The 27,772-nt window shown below is 37.9% G+C and overlaps 1 protein-coding gene across 4 annotated transcripts in view; it reads right to left on the bottom strand.

Moving 5' to 3' along the window:
• Positions 1-27,772, bottom strand: part of LOC129746044 (mucin-2-like) — a 639,333-nt gene that overhangs the window by 332,801 nt on the left and 278,760 nt on the right. For 3 of the 4 annotated variants that reach the window (XM_055739468.1, XM_055739470.1, XM_055739469.1), the window contains exon 2: positions 8,464-11,356. In XM_055739468.1, the coding sequence (XP_055595443.1) occupies positions 8,464-11,172 (2,709 nt within the window). In that variant the 5' untranslated portion in view covers positions 11,173-11,356. Of the gene's footprint in view, positions 1-8,463; positions 11,357-11,562; positions 11,665-27,772 lie in introns of all 4 variants that reach the window. The other variant, XM_055739471.1, reaches the window with a different exon arrangement.

Genomic DNA, 27,772 nt, shown 5'->3' with positions numbered 1-27,772 from the left:
GGCGCCGTTATTGACCGTATAAGATAAGGAACCTTCGAAACGTGTACACAGAAAATGGTTAGCTAATCCCAAGCCCCATTTATTTGGATCTATGTACAATTTGGATGGTTCTTGTCAATCACGGAGAAGCAACTACTGAAATGTACGGTTTATCTAAGCTCAAGCTAAGCTCATTTCTTTCTGGGTGGATTTCCGAAACAGTTTTTGGTAATAGTTTTTTTTGCCTCAGTCTTAGCACTGTTGAGTTTTTTCGACACTTGTATCAAAAGATCCTTATAGTCGCTGTTGCAACGCGCTAGTGCCTTTTCTTTGATTCGCATCAACTTCCACACATCCAGCGACATCCTCGGGAAATGTCCCTTAACACTAACTTTGACAGATACTGTTTTTGAAAATCTAGCTTTCAGTTGACTATATAATAAGCATAGTTTCTCTAATTTTTCTGTAGGACTGCTAGCGCGTAAGTTTTCAAACTCAACTCTGAAAGCCTCATTGATTCAAACTATAGACTGAGTTATTGATGATAATGTGGAAAAATTTATTGTTGGTCAAAGTTACCCCGGTGATCAAAGTTACCCCGTTTTACGGTACCAATTTGCTCAATATTTGCTCCTTCGTGTCGTTTAAACAGGATTTTACCGTCTCTTCCCGGCCATAAGAATTTAATGCCGAGCTCATTCTGCATGTTCTTGGTTTCGGACAGCAGTTCTTTCCCAAAGTTGGTTAACTAATCTCTTATTGTTACTTTGCTTGTCGAACCCGCAAAAACATTATCGATCTGCGCTGCCTGCAAAATTCCATGTTCTCGCTCTTTTTGGAACAAAAGCTCCTTTGCTGTAGTACGTTCAAATGTAACAAGAAGCGGTGCATGCCTGGACGACGAATTTTTGCTCACCAATCTCTTTGCTTCGGTAACGTCATCATCTTCAATGTGGCCTTAAAATGTGGTCCACCTTGATTGTCTTTGAGCCGGGCTTATGTTTTAATGATATTTCGAATAGTTCTCACCAGAAATCTGAGGTTGCAGGAAGTTTCATGCTAAGATATATAGAAATGATTGGGCTTGTGATATAGCTCAGTTGGCAAGTCTGTTGTCTTCTGAGCCGATGTCCGTGAGTTCGAGCCCAAGAGTAAACATCGAACACAGTTGTACCGGATAAGTTTTTCAATAACGATCCGCCAACTGTAACGTCGATAAAGTCGCGAATGCCATAAAGATGGTAAAACGACTATAATCGAAACAAAAAACAATGTATAGAAATGAAGTTGAAAATATTTTAAGAACAATTCAAATGGAATTTTCACCAACCACAGAATGCTTGGGAGAGTAAGTGATAACACGAGGAAAAAACAACTCGGAACAGAAGCCACACAGTAAAATTCCTATCAGATTTCATGACGTAGTTTTAAAAGAGCTGTGGGTAGTCTTAAGAGAGCTCTGAAGAGTTTTTTAAAACTATGTTTATAAGTTCGAATAGTATTCTGTTGGATGTTTTATTGAAGCTTGTAGAATTAGCTTTAACGACGTTAACAAAACAGGTCCATATGTTAGCTTTAAAGTAGTTGTGCTTAAGCATAGAATGTGCTTCTGCTTATAAAGAAGCTTTAGGAAATTGTCTTAAGTGAGCTTTGAAGGTTGGCATAAACTACACCAATCGCCTTGGTCAAAGATCCTTATTTCCGAAATGGAACTTTTTACTTAGGGAATTTTCTTAAACCAAACCAAAGGTTCCAACCAGATTCCAATTGGTTTTTCCAGGTGAATTTGTGTAAAATATCTTGACTTTGCAAAGGTTATGCTTCTGTGGTAAAAATAACAGATCAATATATGACTGTGCAAAAGTGTGCAAAAATAAAAAAAAAAGAGATTTTATGATAAAGTAAGAGTAGTTCTTGAAATCATCGGTAACATTTTTTTTTATATTTTTATTTTGCTTCATAGAAAGTTTTTCGATCAAATGAATAGTTTTTAAAATACAAACGTTTGTAACAGCCCGGTTTCTAAATGATCATAGCCTTAGAACAATTTCTCGGAAAATTTCGAATTGGCATGTGCCGAACGAAGAATCGATTTCTGACCATTGGTTTAAGTTAAGGTTGCCAGATTGCCCGGTTTTATCCGGGTTTGCCCGGATATTTAATATAAAATTTGGAAATTTTCCGGTCCCGCCCGATTGCCCGGACTTCATTGGAAAAGCCTGGATTATGCCCGGGTTTATTCTCATTTTCATTCTCAAATCACACTTTAAAAAACAAATTGTGATATTTTTCTTTAAATTTTGCGTCCCAAGCGAAATTTTCTGAGCAAGTTTTATAAAAATAATAATGAAAGGTTTTTTGAAAGCCTTAAACGATTTAAAGTGTGTTGATAAATTTTGGTGAAAAAAAAAATTTCTCAACTTATTTTACTTGATTTTTGATGAGTAATTTTTAGATTTGACCAAATTTGCCCGGATATTGGATCAACCATTTTGAAATCAAATGCCCGGATTTTGCCAGGTTTTTAGAATAAAATAGCCCGGTTTGTCCGGCCCGGATACGTGCTGAAAAAATTCTGGCAACCTTAGTTTAAGTATACTTTGAACGCTCAGATGAATTTTTAGAAACAATTACATTCAGAAACCCAAGAACAACTTATTGGGATCTTTATTTGTAGCATCTGGCTATTCTATTTAATGGATACGCACCAGAAATAACTACAGCTTTTGAGTTGGATCGAGCCTGGTTATGGTTTTTGTGCCAATTTATAAATTTTCTGAATGAAATTTTCCGCTGAGCAACTTTGTTGAAGACCGTAACTTCGTATTTTATTAGGCAAAAAAGTTATTAGCTGTTTAACAGGGGTATGTCTTTTGGCATTGATAATCAATAAATTCAATTGACATCACTGCTGGTGCCTCACGAGGTATTGCATGAAAAGTATTCATGCACCCAGTAAGCGCGTCCTCTCAGAAATCGACAGAGCATGCAAAAAATTGAGAGTTGAGTCACCGAACTTAGAATTTGTTTATTTGTATAAAAAATCAACGGATCATCATATGTTGATCCAAATGATAACTTAATCCTAAATAACTTATCAAAATTAAAATCCACTCGACACAGTTCTGGACACGTCTAATATTTTCCTTCGGAACACATTTCTCGAAACGTCAAAGTCGAAATGCGCAGAAAAACGATTAAAAGTTTTTAAGATTCCGACAAAAGCGCTGTTGGCCCCATAGTTGTTCAGACGAATGGGGACGTAGAGCTGCAAATGCTGGTTTCTTAATCCTCGGGGTCGTACACTGAGAGGGACAGCTTCCAGCAGCGTGGGTGAGTCTATTCTCGATGTCAGCAGGTCAGCCACAACCAGAGCTCGAGTAGCGTTCCTACGAACTTGAAGCGTGTCCAAGTCTATAAGGCGGCAACGATTTTCGTAGCTTGGCAGACGGAACGGATCGTACCAATTCAAGTGACGTAGGGCAAACCGCAGGAAGCGCCGCTGGATAGCCTCGATTCGTTCAGCTCCGTTCTGATAGACGGGGCACCAAACAGCAGATGCGTACTCGAGAATGGAACGAACTATGCAGCAATAAAGACTTTTAAGGCAGTACACGTCTTTGAAGTCTTTGGCCATGCGAAACAGTAATCCAAGGTTTCTAGAAGCTTTGTCAACAACATAGTTAGTGTGAGTCTTGAACTCCAGCCGTTGATCGAGGATGACTCCTAGATCGTTGATGTGTTCTACTCGGGTGATGGTTTCGCTTCCAAGGATGTACTCCGCACGAAGAGTGTGCCGCTTACGGGAAAATGATATAACCGAGCATTTGCTGCGGTTCAACGGCAGGCAGTTAATGTCGCACCAGTGAGCAAATACGGAAAATTGCTGCTGTAAAAAGTCGATATCGTCTTGGTTGTTTATGGCGTGAAAAAGTTTCAGGTCATCAGCATAAGCAGCAGCATAAAACGGTTTACTTCGGCGACACTCCAAGAACGCAAATATTTTCATTCGGTTTGTCCTGCCGAGATACCTAGAGGCAACAAATACGAATGCGTACATGCGAAATCAGTTTGAATCGTACACTCGTACGGTGTGGTCGCATTTTGTCCCCGTGTCCCGTGTGTGCTTTCAATCGTAGCTGTCGACTTCTCAGGCAGACGAATACGCGTCTCGGAGGGAAACATACAAACACGATTCGGATTGTGTTCGTGTGTTTCTCTGGAGGGCGTGTCTTAGCTTAATTCGTGGCACTCACCCAAGGCACGCGTATGGTGTGTTCCTCTCTAACGATGTGATGATGCAAAATCGCCAGAGAGATCGTTACGATCCCTCTGGCGATTTGAGTTACCTCTCTGCCGATTCAAATTTACCGGGCAGTACCTCGTTAGGCACCCAGCAGTGATGTCAATTGTATTTATTATTTTTCAATTCCAGAAGACATGGGGAAAGTGTTCTTTAATTGCACCTTTAGCTGACTAGACAGCATATCTTATCAATGCAATTTGAGGGTGATACGCCTTGAACATAAGGCTAGAAAGAATTTTATGAATTAACCAACTCAATAAAATTTAAAAACTCATACCAGGTTTTGATACCTTTTGATGTAATATTTTGACTCTAAAAAATTAAACGTTAAGATGCTCAAAACAAAAACTTGGGTAGTTTTTGTTTCAAATTGAAATGCACTCAAAAAGTATAACAAATTTAAGCTTTTATGAAGGTCTCATTTTGATTAGAAAGTGGAATAAGAGAGTGTTTTTAAATGCCCCGATCATGTTTGTAAAACGCCTCTATCCAAAAATATTTTATTCTATAAAATAATAAAAGGCATAGATTTTTATTAAACTTAAGCTATGTTGAATGAATGTTATCAGTTTCTAGCATAATATTGCATGAAATCTGATTTTGGTATCTGATCTGATAGGCGCATTCAGCCCGCACGGTTTGAGGTTCGGCAGTTTCGGCAACAGTTAGGTATAATAAAATCGTTTTCTCGAAAACTGAAGGTATTTTCAACATAAAAATCATTACAATGTATAGAAAACAGATGTCTGCTAATGTGTTTATAGTTTCCGTACACAAATTCAAATCGAAGTAATGTTTGATTCAACCAGTATGCCGCATAATAGGCGCATATATTTAGCCTGCTTCTTCCCTACCCCTGTTAAACAGCTAATAACTCTTTTGCCTAATAAGATACGAAGTTACAGTCTTTGACGAAGTTGGTCATCGGAAAGATGAAAAGGGCTGGAAGTTCATATCATTAGAACATACATCATTCAATAATAAGAAACTATGTAGCTTATAAAAACTGAGTTAAAGTTTTAGATCTTGAAAAACAAATTAAGAGATCAATTCTAGGAAAATATTATTGAAACGTCTTTTTACTGAGGTTAAAAACCTCAGTTGCTGCTCTCTTTTTAAAGCATTTGCTTTTAAGTTATGTTGAAATTTGGTTTGAAACGCTGTCTAGGAAATAAAACTGAATTTTAATTATTTTAACAAGTATAATTACATTGTGGAAGGTGTAGCAAAGCACACCGGGTCAGCTAGTATCATATAAATTTTGAATAAAACATTTATAAAATCGTGTAAAACCAGTATTTGAGTCTTGTGCCCTGGTACAAGGATTTTCATAGGAGAAAATTTTTAAAATGGTATCCGCTATCGAAAAAAGCGGAAAAAGGAACAAATGACAAAATAGCATTTTTTGAAGCCGAAATTTACAACTTTTCGCTTTTTACTTTTTATTTTCAAGCATAAACATAGGGATCAAGATTTAATTTATGATATATCGTAAATGTAAAGAATAACGTACTTAAAATCTAAAACTTAAACCAAATTATTTATTTCCAAGACGTGTGAACATTTTTGAATCAATCGACCATAAAAGCTGAACCTAACAGAAAATAAAAGTTTATCATTTACAAAAAAGGAATTCTTAGATAGCCTCTGTTTTGTTCTAAAACAACGTAACTCTCATCAAATTCTATATTTCTAGCACTCACAATCACTTATTGGCCCCTTTGAAAATTAATCTGTTACGATTTCCAAAATCGTATTGGAGTTGATCAAATATTTTGAAAAATATTTACAACTTTGACGGTTGTTCGGATATTGAAGAAAAAAACTCTGTTTTTTCACGGTTTTATTCTCATTTTTTCGAATTTCCACTCAAATGTGTGTTGTGAGCCAATTTGGTTGAAGAATTCTCCTAAATCAAAGCAATCGAAAGATTCCAATCAATTCCACCGCGGTATAAGAAAGGTCCAGATTCCGTTATCTCGATAGAAAACTTACTATCTTCTTCAGTGAGCGTTTTCGAAAACCTTCTTATACCGCGGTTGAATTAACGAGAATCTTTCGATTTCGAATTTCAACAACTTGTTTTAGCGAAATATATTCGTCGTATGCATTTTTTTAATTCTGTGAATAGATTTGAACGCCGCTGATGTGCCTTGTTAAAAATCATGTTTCATGTGTTTTTTTTCAGTTTTAATTTGCCTTTTCTATCGGAAAAACCTAGATTTTGGCTGGATTTGCCCGGGTATAACGCAGTTTTGAGTAATGTAGAAACTCAATGCTCGGATATGCCCGCCCTGGATCGGGAAAGCTCACACTGGTTAAAAAGTGAAAAAATACATGAAATAAAAATACAAAATTCCAAAACTAAGTATTGAGGACTAATTTTATCAGTAAAAATGTTTATTTCTATATAATTTGTCACGAATTTTCATAGAAAGCTACAAAATCACATGTTTACAGATTTATACTGGTCAAACCACGGATTTTTTCCAGTTATCTTAGCTTGAGCAAGTGTTAATGCATAATCAGCAATGTACATATAGATTTTCGTTCTTCATCAAATCGGACACACAATACTGAAGAATTAATGTGACATGACATGAGATTTTTTAATTTTCCGGATGCATAGAATTTAAATGCATAGTCTTAAGAAGACACGTTCGCTTGGTGTCTTAAATTTTGAAATTCCCCTGAAAATTAAAACTTGCAACTACAAGTATTTCAATTGAATTTAATCTTATACTTCTGGATTTCGAAAAATATTATTTATGTCTGGGGAATTAAAAAAAAAATTGTTATATTTTTAGAAATTAATTTCCCTTCCATTGTTATCTTCCGAAGAAATTATAGATATTCTGCCTATGTTAATATTTTCTAATTGTTCATTTTAAAATCATGCAAAGTATTCGTTTAAGCTTGATATGGATTATAAATGTTCTCGTTATTTGCCATCGCATTAAAATTGATAGAAGATCCAACCATGTTAGAAGAGTTGACGATCCAGAAGAAAATCCGTTCACTTAAAAGTTATCAGAAACAGATTTAAATGATATATCCAGGAGAGGAAAAAAATGTTATGGTTTTAAAGTTATTTTCGTGAAATTATGATGATCATTCATATTTTTTTTGTTGATCATTCATTTATTTTTTTGTTAAAAAAATCTTTAATGTTGCTCTTTCAAACTCTGAAATTGAGAAATTTTGAAGTTTTTGGCTCTTCCGACTCAAAAGGTTGCCAACCACTAAGTTGTACCCATCACATACATTTTGGAAAACATCTCCTTAAAAAAAATTAGAATTACTATTGCTTTGAAAATATGGCATTGTGAATTTTAAGTTTTACTCAAACGATTGCCATATTGGAATAAATATTTTTATTATAACTTTTTCACGTGAGAAATATGTTAAAGTAATAAAAAAAAAGATTTTAAATAACATTCTGTTAAATTTTTCTAACAAAGTTCAATAACTCGAAGAATAATATTTATTAAATTTGTTGAGGTAACTGCATTGTTGTTTTGTTAAATTTGGCACACTTTTCTAGAATACATAGGTACATATTTGTTATTTGTAAGACATTCGTGTTACGAAATATAGCGAAGGAATCCATTATCAGTGGGGTCCAATAACCTAATTCTCCCCTACTGTTGTTCACATTTCTTCCTTCCTTAATTCCAGTCATCTCTGCGTCCAATACTGCACAGTAGGCTCGGCCAAGATAAGATTAATAGAAAATGTATTTTTACTATTCACCAGTATGGTGACAAGATCTGGCTGTGTACGTATCATAATCCTAAGCACTAGCATAAGCATAAACTATTGACCTTGCTTTAGTAGAAATCACGTTGCACGTTGCACAAAGATTGTACTTTTATAGATCACCAGTCGGTCATTTTCACCAGCATATTTAAATCTGAAGCCATAACAAAACAATTTGATACAAAATATATTCATGTAGCCCTGTAACACAACACAATATGATGATGATGCCAATGGAGCTCGATAATCACAGAGGCCCCAGTCAAACCAGATTGAATGACGACGAACAACAACTTTTGAATCACACAAGGTCCCCATTGACTCTATGGGTGGTTGGATGGCTGTGTCTCACATGTAGTTATGTTTAAAAACAGTAGAGGGTGTGGGTGTTGTTGGTTGGCGAAAAGTTCTCAACTTACCATTATCGGCAGCTCCAGCTCGTGGGTTTCGTTTCCGCGCCAGACGCTCGAATCCTGAGCCAGGGGCTGGATGTCACAATCCAGGGTGTTGATTTTCTCCTGCAATCGGGACTGGGGCGTCACGACGACGATGCCGGGCGCCGCCGCCGCCGCTAGTCGGGTAATTAAATTTTCACTGGCACCGGCACTGGTTGATGGTGGGGGTGGGGGTGGGTGGTTGGTCGATGTGGGTGGGGGTTCTTGTTGATGGTGTTGTTGCTGTTGGCGTCGTTGATGTTGTTGCTTGACGCTGTCCTTGGTGAGTTTGCTGGTGGCGGCAATGATGGCCGATGCTGCTGCCCCCAGGCTTTTAATCTTCTTCTGCTGGTCCTGGGGGTGGTGGGAGTTTGGTTTGTTGACGGATGTGACCTCGTGCTGCTGGGAGGTGGGCGGATGAGGCGAAACGGATTGCGGATTGAAGGCAGGAACTTGGGTGGAGTCCTCCCGGGGGATGAAGTTGGTTTTGAGAAGTTGCTTTTTGATGTTGGCTGCGTCTCGGATCGGGATTTGGACGGTCGGGTTGATGGATTTGGGCGATTGTTTTTTGCTACTTCCAGGGTTTGTGGCTAGTGGCGTTGATTGGGCCGAGTTGTTGGGTTTGTAGAGAGTTTTTGCGCTGAGAATGTCCTTTTCCGATACGACGGCTGTGGTTTTCTTGGGGACGGCCGGGGAGTTTCGAGTCGGGGGTCCATGGACGGTGTCATTCATAACTTGATGATGGAGCTCACTGTAGAGCTCCTTGCTGTTGTAGAACTTTGTGGTCGAGAATTCGGGTTTGTCTTTCTTGCTTGCATCGTTGGGATCGTGCTGGGCAGCAGAATTGTCGGTGTTGAATTTGGTATTGGCGAAATCAATTTTCTTCAGGGGTGCGGTGCTGAAGATGTTAATTTTCGTGACGGCCGGATCGTTTTTCTTGGTGCGCCTGGGAATGAAGAGATTACCGTAGTATTCCTTGACGATGTCACTTCCACTTATTGGGATGATAGGGATTTCCTCTTCGGTGGTTTGGGGCGGGGACTGTAGGGTGGTTGTGCCAGCGATGGGCGTTAAAGTGGGCGGAGCCTGAGTTGATAATTGCTGCGAGGATGAGAATGTCACCGAGGAGATGGCAATCGTTATAACTTCATCGTCCTTTTTCTTGGAATCAGTCGGTTCAACGACTTGGAATTCGTCTTCTTCGGGTAGGTCAAAAGTTTTGTACCCTTTGAAATTTTCCTCAATTCTACTAATTACTTCGTCGTTCTCTTCCAGCTTTTCGGTGATGTTATCGGTGGCAACAGATTTGCCTTCGTCGCTGGTTGAAGTTTCGGAAGTATCATCAATTAGTTCGATCTCAATCTTGGTGGTGGAGATGTCACCGTTATTATCCGGACTGCCGGCGACACGTTTCTCATCCTCATCGCTACCGCTGTCAGGTTTGCTGTCAATTATCGGCAAAACTTCCGACGGTTTCATGATTGTTGATTCGAAAAGTTTTTCATTATCCTCGTTATTTCGCAGAATCGCCTTTTCCCGCAGTAATTTTTGCTGGACATCTTCGTCCCGAGACACGCCATTCAAGCCAGCGGGTGGTTTAAAATCTTCCAATTTGGAAGGGTAAAAATCGTCAATATTAATCTTGGCCGGATAGACCGATTTGGGCCCCATCAGCATATTTTCACCATCTGTTTCGTGAAGTCCGTTATCAAACTCATCAGTCGTGATTTCCGCAATCTTGATCCGGTACAGGCCATTCTTCTTCTCGACTCGAATCTCATTAGAGAGATGGTCGGCCTCCTCGTTGCTGGAGTCATCCATATTAATGACCTGCTCATTAGACGGGCTGACTTTGGTGTTGATGGTGACCACGTTTTGGTTATCGGCCTCACTAGACAGCGGCACCCGAGCATCAGATGTTGTTTCCACGTGGCCGATTTCAGATTCGGTACTCGGTGAAACCGTAACAGCTTCCGAGACAACCGCAGCTTCTGTTGTAGTACTTGAAATAGCCTCCCCAGCCACAGCTTCACTTGAGAAAGCAACCAACGTTGTACCAGATTCGCCAACACTTTGCTGAGTGGCATTTTCCGGTTGGCTAGCATTCACAAGTACCAGCTCATCACTGGACCGTTCCGTTCCAGTTCCAACTTCCACTGTGAAGGACCGGATGCCAAAACTAATTACCGGAGTTTCACTCTCCAGCTCCATTTCGATCTTTTTCTGACTGGCCGACCCATCCGTGAAACTGGCAACACTGCTACTACTCACTACCATTGCAGACTCTCCATCGGCGTCAGCACCGGCAGCAGTCGTCAATGGTTCCGTCACTATCGTAGGCACACTCGTCTCAACGACACTCGACGACGATGATGACGGCATCGAAGTTTCTCCCGCAAAAGCCGACGGAGCTGGACTTTCCAACTCTTCTGAAACGACTTTAACATCCGTTGTTGCCACTTCACCGATGACCGCAGCAGTGCTCATGACTTCTTCACCAGCAACGCCACTCGTAGATGATACCGATACGATGCTGGGCACTGAAGCCGTGGCCACCGTCAGCAAGGCTGCATCCTCCTCAACGTTCAACACTTCTTCAACCCCCACCGAACCCCAGACTCCTCCCATCACCAAAACAATCGCAAATCCCAGCCGCAAGCAGCATCGCAAAAAACATGACTTCATCATCCACATTTTCCACAGGCGTTTCACTCAACCGAAAAACAGAAACCCTTCACAGCCGGGGAGAGATGCCGCTTTCGGCAACACAACCCAAACGAAAATCGAAATCACAATCCTCCGGAAAAAGGTCTCCCAGACAAATCACTTTCCTTACCGAAAAAACTCACCGGGCGTAAAGAAACAGCCCCCAAAAAACCTACAATCACAGAAAGAAGATACGCACTTTATTTTTCAATTTTCCGACTCCCTATCCCAACCCAACCAAATAAGAAAAAAACCTTCCCCACAAAAATTTCACTAAATGGTGGATGATTTCTGTGTCCCCAAGTTTTTTCTAGGCTTCCGACTTTTTCCCGGCCCTATTCAATCTTCCAACAAGTAGATTTCCAGAATCCAACCAACCGGAAGCTGTCAACAGAAAACTCCTTCAAAATGGTGTTCAACTAGCTACGTAGGTCCTCAAAATTTGTTCAGTTTGCAGTTCGGTCCGTGAAAGGGGAATATCTGTGGAGTAGAAAGGAAAAAAAAAGAAAACACTTGTTAGTATAATGAGCATAATTTGAAGGAATCAAATGCGTTGGTGTCGCTTAATTGCGCTGAAAACGGAACGAACCGCGAAAATCTTGATGGGATCAGTTAGATGTTGAGTAGATATTTCGAGTCTCGAATGAGATAAAAATTTGGTAAACATGAGTTTCCAAATATCAAACACCAAAATATTAAACACCAAAAGAACTAGAACTAAGTATTTTGAAAACTACATTGCACCTAAGTTTTAATCATTAGTTTTTGTTTTTTCTGTTCTTAGCATATCTGCTTGAAAATAAAAAAAAGGATTTATGTAGTGAAAGTTCTTTAATACGAAAATAATTAAATTATAATGAGAACTTAAATATTTACATAATTTACATAATGCGGGAAAAATTTACGATGCAAAATTTTAAACAAAAATCTCAGTGGAAAAAGAGCTCTTCTTAATACTCAAAGAGTTATTTATTTATTTATTTCCATTGATGACCATGGCAACCGTTCTCTCATTTCTGGGGCATTTCACATTCCTCCGATCACACTCCACTTGATCTAAACACCTCAATCGAGCACTCCAGCTCGTCTGGTGACTACCAGATTCGCGACGAACACCTGTTTTGCAGAACAGTCGAGAACCACAAGCTTCTGGTTCATCTTTCGCCTCCCCACTCCGTTCTCCTGTACGCCGCCCAAGTGCGAGAGCTAAGTCTTCTTGACCGCAGTTGCTTGTGGAGTCCAGATTACACCCAAAGAAGAGGTTGCGAAATTTCAATGCCACTCGGCGCTAAATCTATGCCAAAAATGCACTGTACCGAAGATTATATGATTGGAAAAGCACTACTGGCATAGAATAACGCATGACCACTACATTCAAGCGAAACAAGAAAGACATTTTATGAGATTTTCAGCCTATTGAATAATTTATCCCAAAATAAAAAAAAATAGTGAGAATCGAACCCAAAGCATCATTCTTATTTCGACTTGCCAGTCCGAAAACTTAACCAGTGCACTGACTGAGTCAGTTAGCAAACGAAAGATTTTTGTCATAGTCTATTGCCACGTCCGATTGCAAAAAAAAACCGCAGTCCGTTGGCCGTCTGCCGTTTGGCCGTTTGCTTGATTTCATCCTCCTTTGTCCTCGATGGAAATAAGATGGGAATGGGATGGTAATGGGAAACGAGCAATACTGTCTTCTAATGCCGGTTTACATACACACGCACAGCTGCTTACTGCCGGACATCTTAGCCAGTGGTTGTTTGCCGACGGTCGAAAACAAAGAATTTTTTTTTCTAATGCGCGGTTTATATACTCACACAACGCTCGGAACATTATTCGACAATATCCTTGTTCTTGTCCTTGCTGATTATATCCATCCTGCTTGGTTGTGTGATGGAATATGGGATATGTTTTATTTGATTTTTTTCAAGACATATGCAATGCGGTTGCGCCGGGAGGACAAAGCCTGCGATGAAAGAGCTTGTTTGTGCCGGTCCGGCATAGAATCTTATGCCGATAGTTCCACCTCCAAGGAAGGTCAGATTCTTATTGGAGTAAGGAGTGTATCGAAATTAACTTACAAAAACACTTTTTTCATTGTATTGATTTTATTGATGATTCAAACAAAGAAATAGTTTGGAAGTGTTTTAAAAAGTTTTTTCTTACAGTTTATAAAGAAATACAAGTAAAAAAGTAATTATTGGTAATATTCTCGGACTTTCGACTTGACGCGTTTCTTTAGGTTTTGTACAGCTGATTGATCACACTTCTTGGCCGCAGCATTCCATTTTTTTTTCAAAAACCGCCATGGTCCTGTTGGCCTTACCATCCTTCTTGAAAACTCTCTTGACGATAGCCCAATATCGTTCTATGGGGCGAAGCTGGGGGCAGTTTGGTGTGTTAATATCTTTCTCAACAAAATCTACATCGTTATTCTCAAACCATCTATGAGTGGGTTTAGCGTAGTGAGCTGACGCCGAAACCGACCAGAAAAATGGTGGAGTTGTATGTTTCTTATACAGTGGCAGCAACCTTTTCTGCAAATACTTCTTTTGGTAAATAGCAGGAGCAGATTGCCTGCCACACAAGCCCTTTCTGGCCAAATTTTTCCACCTCAATCGACTTCTCGTGGTCACTCACATCCTCCCCAATAGCTGCAGTGTAGAATTGTGGTCCCGGAAGAGTACCGGAATTCTCTTTTACATAAGTGTCATCGTCCATGAGAATGCACGCATCTGGCTTCTGCAAAATCCGATGATACAGCTTCCGGGCTCTGGTTTTGGCCCGTGATTTTTTCTCAGCCGTTTGTTTGGACACTTTCTGCTTCTTGTATGTCTTTAGGTTGTTCCGATTTTTGATCCGCTGTACCACCACCTTTTTTCACCAAATACCGTATGGACATCGATCGATTCCGGTTGATGAGGTAGATTTCCTTACGGTCCAGATTTGGGTCAGATGGTCCTGGTTTTCTGCCTCTTCCTGGTAAATCATCGAACGTATAGTGTTCCCCAAACTTGTGGATGATGGATTTTACGCTCGACTCGACGCCGTCGATAGTGACATTGTTATTACTGAACAAGTGGGCTCGATCAGTCTCGGATCCGCAGGCCAGTTTGTACTTCATCTTGGACGTATCAATCATCAATCTTATTTCTCATGCTTCACTTTTCAGTTTGCGGTAGATCTCCTCCTCCGTGATGATCTACCGACTAATTCAATGTCGTCGCCCGTCGGCAGAGCAGATAAGTTTACAGGATCTTTTGCGAGCTCTGTTGAAAATCGTGCTCCGCATTTCGTCCACCGTTCGTCGAATAACACCTTCTAGCGCCACGTTGAACATCATGCAGGATAAACCATCGCCTTGTCGAAGCCTCCTGCGCGACTTGAATGAACTCGACAATTCACCCGAAATCCGTCAATTCACCTTGATCAGTCTGGTCTGCTTCCCGGAAAAGCCGATCTCGTTCATGATTTTCCATAGCTCGTTACGGTCGATCGTGTCGTATGCGGCTTTGAAGCCGAACAGATGTTGCGTCGGGACTTGGTGCTCACGGCATTTTTGGAGGATATCCCGTAGAGTAAAGGTCTGGTCCGACGTAGACCGTCCTTCCATGAAAGCGGCCTGATGACTTCCAACGAATCTGTTTGCTTGTGGCGGTAGGTCGAGGATCCAGTGAGTGTGAAGCGAACTGCATAGCGGATTCCCAATTCTCATGAAAGCCTGCTTCTCACTGAAACACGATGAAAAAAATATCGACCTGCCACAGTGCAAAAGATTTTTTGCGCGAAGAACCGGCTCGATCGCACGAATTCATTCAGAGTTCATCCGGACATACACTAAGAATATTCTCTCGGGTATTTTTCATCGCAAATGATAATTTCTCAAAAAATCTATTTAAATAGTTTGTTTATTAAATTATCATCGTCGTTTCTCTGATGCTTATTAAAATGCGCCTTTATTTCGCGGATTCTTGCAAATAAAGTGGTGTCAGTCTTTTTCATTGGAACCAAATTGGAACTAGCATAAAACTCCTACAATATGTAATTTGTAATTTATTAACTTTAACGCAGCCTGTCGGTTACAATTAACTATTAGTTCAGGTTAAGGAAATCACTTGTGTCACAAAACGCGTGGAATATTAATAAATGTTTTGATAACGAATATAATATTTGCGTTATGTAGCTCTGTTCAACGCGGTCTTGAAGGTTGTTAGCGAGCTGGTTTGTCTTGTCGCCAAAGGCAAGTTGTTCCAACAGGAGGGGCCATACACCAGTATACTCTTCCTAGAGGTTGTGGTATGTTGGGGGATGATGAAGCATTTAGATCGCTCGTTCCTCCCTCGCTGGAGGTGAGAAAGGAGATATGCAGGTAGCTTTTGGTCGTAACCCTGGCGCATGAAGCAACATATACGCCTCCGATAGTTCTCAAGGAGATCCCAGCCAAGTATAAGTCTTCTGGTGGTCTCTGTAGTCTCCCTTCGTTTCAGATTGAAGACAAATCTTGCCGCAGACTTGTAGCACCTTAGCAGCTGGTCTTTACAGGCTGCTGAGAGACCTGGGAAGTAAACTGTATCGCAGTATGAGAAAATAGGGACAATAATAGATTGGACCAGTTTCAAACGAATTGGAACAGTGAGAACGGATTGGAATTTACGGAAAGTTCTGAGAGTGAGGAAGACTTTTGATGAAATACTATTCACGTGGTCGGTCCAATTCAAGTTGTGATCCATTGTAAGTCCTAAGTTCTTCACTTTTTTCATCAGAGGGATGGTTTGATTACAGAAGATAATGTCAATGTTAGGACTGATACTATCTCGTTTGGAGAAGGCAATCGCCTGGGTCTTACTGGGGTTGGGTGAGAGATAATTATTCTTGCTCCACAGCTCAATTCTCGCCAGGTCTTCGTTGATGGTTCGGACAAGTTGATCGACTTCAGATATAGGACCATTTATGTAAATTTGTAAGTCATCTGCATAGAGTTGATAGCTGCATTTTAGGATGGTAGGGAGACTATTTACATATAAGCTGAAGAGCAAGGCACTCAGGCATGAGCCTTGGGGTGTACCATCTGTGAGTGGTAGTTCAGCTGATGTCGCATTAGAACAGCGCACGACCTGACATCGGTTCGTGAGAAAAGACGATATGAGATTACATGCGGGTGACGAGAAACAAAATTCGGATATCAACTTCCTTGCTAGCGATCGATGATTGACGCAGTTGAATGCTAGCGAGAAGTCAACAAGAACCAATATTGTGCAATGATCATTGTCGAGATTACTGAGTATGTCGTGTGTCACCTTGGCTAAGGCAGTTGTAGTTGAGTGACCTTTATGTCTATAGGGTGAAGGGGCTGAACGGATAGAAGTTGAAATTGTTTGTCCGACGCCATCTTGAAATCCAATATGGCGACTTCTGTTCAACTTTGAAATGCTGGAAGTGATTGAAAAGCAGAAGAAACCCACACAATATGGGTAAAAGGGTTCAATAAGTGAAATTCGAATTTAGCTGTCCGCCGCAATCTTGAAATCCAGAAAATTTGACCATTTCTCTAAAACTGTCGCGTAGGCCATATTTGTGTAGGAATTGTAATTTAAGAGCTAAAAATTTTCACAGGCGTAAAAATTGGTTTTAGGTATACCAGTTTTAGCAAAATTTTAAGCTTCTGATTTCAAGGAGTCTTCGAGAACCGAGACTTGGACAGAAATATGTGGAGAGAGTGAAGTCGCTCGATAAGTTCGGGGTTAAGAAAATTTCTAATTTTTATCTGAAAAAAATGTTGAATGTGTAGAAATGTGTTTATATTGCATCAAGGTGAGGTGTCATAACTAGTTTCACCAGAAGAAGTTAAAGTATGATCAAAAAAGTGAAAAAAAAAAGTGATTTTACTACCAAAACGTACGAGCAAGGGGGCTGGGTACTACGCCCTCCAAGCCAAGCCTAGAGGAAGAGCCGTTCTGAAAATTTCACTGGATGTATCAGGTTCTACAGCTTTCATCTGGACAGCAAGCTAAGTGGTTTCTCTTTTATCTTTTTAACTTTTTAATGTAAATAGTACATTTGCTCAAAAATGGTAGTTTATGGTAACAAATTGACAGATTAATTTTCATAGCAAAGAAAAATTGAAATGTTTCTTCGGTTTTTTTGTGAAATATTTCACACACGTGCTTGATTGTTTTCAATCTTGCGTACAAGTTGGGATATACGAGAAGCTTTTCTTGTATCTCAACTTGTACGCATAAGAAGCTTTTGCCAGCAAGAAAAGCTTCTGCTAGAATGCATGGCATTAGAAGCTTTTTTCTAATCATTAGTTATGTAATTGATAAATGAATTTATATCATTTTGCGCCAACAAAAAGCATCACAAAGGTAGCTGTGTTGCAATGTTGAAGCATTAAATGAATCGAATGTTGTATTGTATGATGCCGACTTATACATTCACAACAGCTCTTATAATCATAAGGTGGTTCAATTCCGTATCGAATTTTGAATACGGCGCCAACATTGCTGTTTCGAGAAAGGCGCGTTCAAATTTGGACAGCTCCATAAGCTCCCAGCAAGAATATTATTTTATTTCCTTTATTTCTCGAAAACCAAATATTCTTTAAATAACTTTATACCATCGAAATGTAGGTCTTCGAACGTACTTTTTCACCCAGTTGATAACTCAGTTTGTTTACATTTGGCGCATTCGCTCTATTCTAAATTTGTTACCGAATTGGAGTTCTTGTTTGGTTTAGGAAGCGGTAGTGGCAGATTTGTATTTTTTTTTTGCCAAGTAGGCAATACAAATATGAATGAGCATTTTGTATTGTGTTTAGACATATTGTAATATTTTAATTACATCCAATGTACATTCAGTATCATTATTCATATTTTATTAGTAAATAAGAAAACCACAAGGTCATATAGTATAATTGCTTAGTCAAATTTTTAAAAATATCTTGTGAATCCTTTTAGGAAAAGTTCTAAATCTTCAGTATCGAATCAAATTTGAATTTTATCTTATCCATACAAAAATATGTTATTTTCCTTACATCATTTCTAATTTTCTGAGAAGTTTTTTTCTAGAGTTACAGATGAACATTATTTTGATAATTATTTCAGCAGCTGAATTTCGATTTTCGATTTCGATTTCATTTCTTTATTGTTTCTAAAATGTTCTAAAAATTTACAGTTTGTGTTTATATTAAATATATTAAACAGACAAGTTCTATACCAAAGAATAGGTCCATTACAAAGAAGCCTGGTATATAAAATACTAACATCATATTTGGCACTAATTAATCTTTTACTTAAGCATTAAGTGATTTACTCATCCATCAGCACTATTATCATTAAAAACGCCGTTTAAAAACATTATTATAATTTTATAATGATTTAGGTTTTTCAGATGGACTCCGCAAGGCACAACAGAAAGCATATTTTATTACGCTCTCTACGACTTTACATTTTGCAAAGAAAAAATACGAACAATCTCTACAGTATTGTTTAACTATTATAATTCAGCAAAAGTGTTACAAATAATGTAAATGATTTTCATGTTTCAGATTTTCCAACCGGTATTCAGTTTTTTAACATTATTTATTTTAATTATCATTTAATCCATAATTTTTATATTCATCATAAATAATATAAATATATTAATTATTGAACTTAACCATATACTAAATACATGTCGATCTTTTGTTGGATGTGTTAGGGTGCTAAATTTATATAATTTGGTAACTATATTTTTTTAGTACCTGAACATATCAACAATAAAAGTTTGAAAGTCTGATCATAATTACATGACCCATTTGGTCATGCGGCTATGATTTGGCGGGGCTTATTGATAAGGAAAGTTACCTCGGAATGTGCAGCTAGGTCTCTGTCATTCTGAAATGGGTTTCTGGATTTTCAATAGAGCTAACACCACCAGCACCCGCAATTGAACAGTATTAATCAGATTGATTGATATTGCTTCTTTTGCATAACATACCTGCCAGCTCAGGGGGTCGTTGGTTGGAACACACACACACACACACCGCCGCAATCTTGAAATCCAATATGGTGGCTTCCACTTAACATCAAACTGCTGTAAATAACTGAAAATCGAATGAACTCCATACAATATGAGTATTTTGAAAATTTTGTCAATTTTAACAAAAATGCTAAGAAATGGCAGGTAAAAAATATGGAAAAATATTTGATTAAAAATTTACAAATGCAGACCCCGTTCGATTTTGGCAACACGCTCGTACATTTTATGTTGCCGGTTTTTTTTTCTCACCTAGTTTTTTAGTTATTTTTACAAAATATGTATTATTATTTTCAAAAACGTTGTTTTTGGTCAATTTTTGACCATCTGTAGTCATTTTTTTAATTTTTTCATCCTGTTTTTGATGCATTTTGCACCTTTCTTGATTTGATTATAATATTTGTTTTCTTAAGTCATATTTGCTGTTTTTGTCATGCTTCATCATTTTGTAGTTGTTTTTTGTCATATTCAGTCTATTGTTTGAATTTGAAAGGTAATGTTGTTTCTAAAAACCGTTCGATTTTGGCACATGTGCCAAAATCGGATGTTTTCAAAATCGAATGTTGCCAAAATCGGATGTTGCCAAAAACGAACGGGGTTTGTATGACAAAATAATAAAAAAAAAAACTACAATAAAATCACTAAAATCTGACAAACATTCAATGATAAAACTACGAAAAGATTATAACAAAGTTGGGAAAAAAAGCAAAAATTTGACACCAAAATGACAAACTTCTGACAAAACTATTACATGATTATAAAAAAAAACGGGAAAAATATAACAAAATTATGACAAAAATATGTCAAAATATAGTCAACATGCTGACAAAAACGACAGTTAAATGATAAATATTTATTTAAAAAAATTAAAAAAATCAAAAAATGTAAAATATTATAATTATCGAAAAAAGTTGTACCATATTAGTTCTTCAGAAATTTTCCAATTAATGCATCATTGTTATAAGTCGTGAATGACATGAAGATATTTAAATGACTATAATCGAATCAAAAAAGTCAAAATTATGAACTTTTTTTTAAATAAAAAGAAAACAATCTGGCAGAACTTTCACAAAAATAAGACAACTGAAAAAAAATTGACAAAATTATGACGAAATTTCATAATCAAATTACAAAAATTGGACAGAACTGCAAAAGAGTTTTGTCAAAGAATATTTCAATCTTTAACAGACTTTTATCAATATTTTATCTTGTTTCGTCATAATTTTGTTATAGTTAAGTTTCTTTTGTCAAATTTGGTAATATTTTGGTGCTATTGTCAGATGTCTGTTATTGTATTGCCGAATTTTGTCATATCTGTCATTTTTTTACAGAAATTATAATTTTCAATTTTTATCACATTCGTCATATTTTCCATAATTTTGTTAAATTTCTTTTTCGAGTTTTGTAATTATGAAAAATGTTTTGTCAGATTGTTTTTAAAGTTTTGTCAGATTTTTTTTAAATTTTTTGTAAAATTTCAATATCATATTTGTATTGAACTGTTTTATATTTTGGACATGGCTTTGTCATTTAATGTTTTTTTGTCAGATTTATTAAACTTTTGCTATATTTTTCTCATATTTTGTCATAATTTTGACCGTTTTTACATTCATTACATTTGTCATATTAACCTCTTTTTTAAAAAAAAAAGTTTCGTGATTTGTTTTGTCATAATATTGTTATATTTTTGCCATATTTTTTCATGAATCTGTTATATTTTTGTTATTGTTTATGTTAGATTTTTTATCAAGTGATTCTCAATCATTCACAATACTTTACAGTGTATGAATTAATTAATCGACTTATTTCGGCGAGTTTTTGAATTAATTTTTTTTAGCAGTTCTTCATACGTTTTGAGCTACTATGGCATTCGCTCCTCCTCAGTGAACACTAAAATTTTGATTTTAAACGATAAATTTTAACTAAACTAACAATTTTAAAATCTTACAATTTACTGGCCTGCGTCTTTTCTTATTTGTTTTCGATCAGTTTGTTTTGTGTTGCGTTGGCATTTATTTGTCCGTGTCTGTTTCTATTTCGAGATAACAGGGTCGTAAGCTGTTTTAAAGTTACACGAGTCCCGTTGTCTGTTTACTCTTTTATCATCACCTTTAATTGTAATGTAAAAAATCTCAGCAGTTATTCTAGCATCAGAGCCTGCTACTCTTTCTAATATTTTTGGTTTTTTTCAAAATCAAATAGGTGACCAGTTTCTATACTTTTTTAAAAATTGACTAGTTTCACCCATGTATGACTTTTCACATTTTCCACATTTAATTTCATATAAAACATTGAATTTTTTGTTTTTTGGGAATTTTATCTTTGGTTTTTGTTAGAATCAGGTTTTTAATTTTATCCACAGGTTTAACAGCAACATTTATGTCGAACTGTTATGTTTCAATTTTCACTTAGAAAAAATATGACAATTCGTTCGTTTACTTAATGAATTTTAACATACCTGAATCAGCTCAATCGTTAGTGCGCATCTAGTTAAATTCAACTCGAACAACAAACCTTCTCATTTTTGTTTTCCACTTCCAGCCAGATTTTAATTCCTTTCACTTGTTTACTCCAAGACTGAACAGCGAAACCCGGATCCATAAAATTTTGCACTTCCCTCTTTAAGGGCACCTTTCGTTTCGTTTTCTTTTTAAGCCCGATTTTTATATTAGCCAATCAATATTGATTCTCACTTCATCGGATTTTTAAGTCTTAGATCACAACACCTTCAACCGAGAATAAACAACTGGATGTATGAGCCTCCCGTTCAGCCAAGTTGAAAAATAGCCTCCTGGCTGGATTCGCCATTGTGCAGTTCCGCTTCGTGTGCTGCTAGCTGAACGAGAGACGCGTGTCATTCCTCAGTGAGCGTCGTTTACTAACTGACAACCGCTCACGACACGACAGCTCAGCCGTCGTGTGTGTGGGTGTTGTAAGGATGATGGAGGGAGATTGCCGACTCAGACAGGCCTACATAGTAAACATAAATCGGCAGAGAGGTAACTCAAACCCAGTAAGCGCGTCCTCTCAGAAATCGACAGAGCATGCAAAAAATTGAGAGTTGAGTCACCGAACTTAGAATAAAACGGTTAATTTCGGCGACACTCCGAGAACGCAAATATTCTCATTCGGTTTGTCCTGCTGAGATACCTAGAGGCAACGAATAAGAATGCGTACATGCGAAATCAGTTTGAATCGTACACTCGTACGGTGTGCTCGCCCTTTATCCCCGTCTTTTTTATATGCGTGCTATCAATCGTACCAGTCGACTTCTCAGACAGGCAAACACGCGTCTCGAAGGGAAACATACGATTCGGATTATGTTTGTGTGTTTCTCTGGAGGGCGTGTCTTAGATTATTTCGTGGCACTCACCCAAGGCACGCGTATGGTGTGTTCCTCTCTGCCGATTAGATGATGCAAAATCGTTAGAGAGATCGTTACGATCCCTCTGTCGATTTCCAGTAAACATGAATCGGCAGAGAGGTAACTCAAATCGACAGAGGGATCGTAACGATCTCTCTAAAGATTTTGCATCATCTAATCGGCAGAGAGGAACACACCATACGCGTGCCTTGGGTGAGTGCCACGAATTAAGCTAAGACACGCCCTCCAGAGAAACACACAAACATAATCCGAATCGTATGTTTCCCTTCGAGACGCGTGTTTGCCTGTCTGAGAAGTCGACTGCTACGATTGATAGCACGCATATAAAAAAGACGGGGATAAAGGGCGAGCACACCATACGAGTGTACGATTCAAACTGATTTCGCATGTACGCATTCGTATTCGTTGCCTCTAGGTATCTCGGCAGGACAAACCGAATGAGAATATTTGCGTTCTCGGAGTGTCGCCGAAATTAACCGTTTTATTCTAAGTTCGGTGACTCAACTCTCAATTTTTTGCATGCTCTGTCGATTTCTGAGAGGACGCGCTTACTGGGTATCAGCCAAGAGAGTGTCGTGCTGGCAATTATCGGCTCCACAACACCCACGTCAAAAACCCGACGTGGTCGGGTTCAAAAATCGCGAAATCTGTAAAGATGGTCAAATCGACCATGTGAAGAGTTTTCAAACGTTTTCGTGAGATCCATATTATCGATTGGCAGGTTCATACCAAGCGTTATAGTGGATCTAAGGATCGGAAACTGCATTTGAAGGTGTTGAGAATGATCAAGGTAAATCCAGGGCAGTCGGACTATGACATTGCCAAGAAATTCAATGCCGACTGATGCACCGTTAGAAGGATTCGTCTGCGCGAAGGAGTACGATCTTATCGGGCCAGTAACCATCCAAACCGGACATTGAAGAAAAATGTAGAAGCCAAAGGACGGGCCCGGAAGTTATACAACAAGATTCCAACGAAGTACGACGGTTGCATCCTCATGGATGACGAAACGTACATACGTGAAGATAGATTTTGGGCAGCTTCCTGGCCAACAATTTCACAAAGCCACTGGTCGAGGTGATGTCCCCGGAAAGATCAAATTCGTTTTTGCCGATAAGTTTGCAAGAAAATGTTTGGTCTGGCAAGGTTTTTGCAGCTGTGGACGAAAAACCCCGGTTTTTGTGACAAACAAGACCATGGACTCCGAAATGTACAAGGAGGAGTGCCTGAGAAAACGTATTCTTCCGTACATTACATCTCACAAAGGACCAGTAAAGTTTTGGCCAGATTTGACAAGCTGCCACTACAGCAAAAATGTACTACAGTGGTATGGCCGCTGAGGTCAGAGAACAAGGTGGCCAACCTATGATAAGTGGTATTCGACGAAAAGTTCGAAATTTCATCAAAACCACATGAGAATAATTTTTTTTACTTTAAAGTGCAATTTAAAACCTACATTTTGAGTACAAAACATTTTTATTTCGTTTGAATAGCTCCGAGATAGACTCGTTGTATTGCGTCCAGATTTAAGATGATCTATGCATAGTTTTGGACACTAGCACGCGGAGTTTTTCATAGATTTTTTTAATCTGCTAAACGCAACAATAAATTCAGTAATTTTGTACATATTTTATTTCAATAATTTTCTTCATTCATAATCATGAATAATAAATGAAGAAAAAACGATTAACGGAGTTCTGAATAAGTGCCTTCGAAAAGCTGTAGAAAACACAAGCATCAAACAATGCCGGAAAATCAGCTCCGATTATTTACCATACAGTGAATAATTTCCCGGCGGTTTCCGCATAAACAAGCTGCAGAGCATAAGAAAGATGAAACGATTTCCGAGTCAACAGCCTTCGGGGGTCTAAATCAAGGGAGAGAGAATAAAAAATAAAAACATTTCTTGGCCCCGGCTCGAAACTCGATTCTCTCGAATGTTCGAAATTGAAAGCCCCAGGTCAGGAACGTTTGTTCCAGGAAACGTTTGGCAGGTTTTCGTCTCTCGACTTGTTTTTATTATCGAGGATGCTTCTGCTCATCAAACAATCGGAGGTTCGTTAGCTGGCCTAGTTGGCAGATGGCTTAGCTACCGAAAAAATGCTTTATAAAACATTTAAGAGATTAGGGGCCTGTTTTGGTCGGTAAAATACGGAGAAGAAACAGTTCTCAATTCACAAAATGGATTCCGGGAAGTAGCCGTTGAACACCATTTGTCAGATAACACTTTAATAAAAAAAAAATCCACAAAGGAATATGAAAACTAAAAACTGGTAAAATAGTCGTGTCGTAATTATTTATTGTGGTAGAATACTTTTTATTTAGGTGGGGGAAACACGATTAATTATTTTTTAGCTAAGTTTTTACACCACCAGTGGTCTTTTTTCGATTACAGTCATTTTAACATTTTTATGTCATTCGCGCCTTATATCAACGATGCCGTTAGCGGGCAGTTATTGAAAAACTTATCTTGTACAACTGTGATCGATGTTTACTTTTGGGCTCGAACTCACGGACATCGGCTCAGGGAGCAACTGGCTAGCCAACTGAGCAACGGGTGTCGAGGTTTCCTCCAAAATACACTTATTTTGAAGCTAGCCCGATCAGGAGAGCATATCAAAATAATAACTCAAACGTATCTCACCAAGATATTTACATATGATTCAGTTATAATTAAGTACTCCAAATTTTCGATTTTAAGTTTCTCCAATCTGAATTATATCTTATTCTGATTGACAAACTTGAATGGGGTTGAGCTCATATTCATTGATCAAGATTTTTTTCGGATTGTGCTAAAATAAAATGATTATATCTTATTTTGATATACGTTCAACTTTTTCTGAAACACGGACATCGAAGTCAACGGCTCAAACCTTACATTAACGAGTTTCGCTCAACAGATTCATAAAATTGAATCAAATTTTTGGGAAACCAAAAATGGGGCATGGTTTTATCAAATAATGTGGTTTATTGACCTTCCACTAGAAAATTTTCTTGAAGCACTGATATCTTGATAAGTTATAATTTTGATATAATTTGTTCTGTCCAATATCAAACTATGCTATCTGAACCAGATATAATCTTGATAGGAGCATATCAAAAACTGATATAATTTAGCTATGATCGTATAGATTTTTTGATATAATTTGAGATATTTTAACATCCTACGAGTACTAAATTATAACTCATCCAGATAGGAAAAAAATGAATATCAAAATATCTCATCTTGATATAATTTAGTTTTTCTCTTCTGATCGGGAGCGTACAGCAGAAAATGCATTTCTTCATGAAAATTGTGCATCACAGATTTGTTTGTGGGCAAGGTTGCCGAAATTGCTGGAAAATCTATAATTTCACACAATTTGAATAAAATGTAAAATTACTAAATTTTTCATGATGTTTTAAAGAAATGTATGCTTTTTCCATCACAAAACCATCACAGAACTATGGGGTAATAGTAATATCGAAGAAAATCAGGTTTTTTTTCGCCAAAACCACAGAAATTTTTTTCGGCAACTTTGTTTGTGGGCTATTTGGGCACATTGAAAGTTAAAAATGTTGCAAATATTAATTTTGTCAATTCGGTTAATTGTAAATGAATTTTGTAAATTTTGCAAATTTTGTCAATTTTGTCAATTTTGTCAATTTTTTCAATTTTGTCAATTTTGTTAATTTTCTGCGATGAATGAGGACATTGAAGAAAAAGGCTAAGGCTAATTAATTTAGTGACAAAAGTCCTTTGTGTGCTTCACTGTTACGATTTCGATGATGCAACCCAAAACCTATGACATTTACCATTCCCAGGAAATGTTGAGTTTGTAAGAAAAACAACAACCTAGCTGTCGCTGGCATTTCTGTCTGTCTTTCACTTTCTCTCGACCATTTTGATAGAAAGGCAGCAAACAATTTCTTCTAGTTTGACAATTCTTATCAAATTTCGCACGCCGTTGCACAATTTTCGGAGGATTAGGGTCCTGGATCGGTTCAGCATTTTTTTTTTGCTGTTGTCATCGTCATCTTGGACGATACACACAATAGTTGTCTGATGATGGGCTGACAGAAAACCTTAATTTTGCTTATAAATTTTTCTTTCTTTTCGTTTCGGAGGGCGGGGTTGTGGCGGATTCGTTTTGGCGGCTTAGTTACTTCTGCCTGATGGAGTGGGATGATGTTTCTCTCAATGAAGAAAGAAGCCCTCCTGCTGGCTGGCTGATGAAAATGATGGTGATCTGAGCGTGACGTGAACTTTTGGACAGTTGATGAAGTTCGTTCAACGGGAAAAAAGAGCGAAACCATGGGAAGGAATCTTTGTGTCGATGAAAGGCCTTTCACTTTCTTTTTAAGTCAACCGACCACCGTAATCATCGGGGGAGACCCTATTATCAAAGACCAAAATTTCCGAGATATGTTTTTCCTTCAGCGCCAGCTATCATCCTATCCGATTAGGGAAAGATTATTTTTGGGGACCGTAATTCATCTGCGTTACGGTCGCCAGGCAGAGGACCATGAATTTGTGATTGCGGTGCAAAAAAATATTAGGCTTTCTCAGCGGATTTTAGTGTAAATCTACTAGACCCACAGTAAACATCCGTTAATGCGATATGACAGCAAATGAATTAAAGTCGGCGAAAATATCTAGAGTTTGTTTTGATTACGTCGTATGAACCAATATAAACAAAACTGAGTTATCTACTGCCAACCATTGACAAAGATGTATTCTATGATCGGTAAAAATTTGGTTTCATTTGATTAATGAATAACTTTACTAAATTGTTTTGAATTTAGGACGTAGGAGAGCTAAGAGCATAACGAGCACCCGGGGCATATTAAACACTTCATTTTACGGATTGTATCCCATTTACCCGAAAACTATTGCCCAGAATGACTTCTCCCCAGAATGACTTCTCCCCAGAATGACAAATACCCGAAATAAAACCCCAGAATGAACCATTTCCCCAGAATGCACCATTTACCAGAAATTTTTTTCCCAGAATGGAACATTTCCCAGAATTTTTTCCCCAGAATAGAACATTTTCCAGAATGACACAAATCCCAGATTATTTCCTCTTGTATTTTTTTTGTGCTGTTAAATCTAATGAAATCTTGAAAATTTTATATGATTCGAAATTAAATTTTACAAAATGATTTTTCAAATGAAACCAATTGTTTCCAAAATTTCCAACTAAG

Source organism: Uranotaenia lowii, chromosome 2, assembly GCF_029784155.1.
Source record: "Uranotaenia lowii strain MFRU-FL chromosome 2, ASM2978415v1, whole genome shotgun sequence".
Classification (NCBI taxonomy): Eukaryota; Metazoa; Arthropoda; class Insecta; order Diptera; family Culicidae; genus Uranotaenia; species Uranotaenia lowii.
The sequence above is the reverse complement of the archived record's forward strand: the minus strand, read 5'-3'. Positions and strand labels throughout refer to the sequence as shown.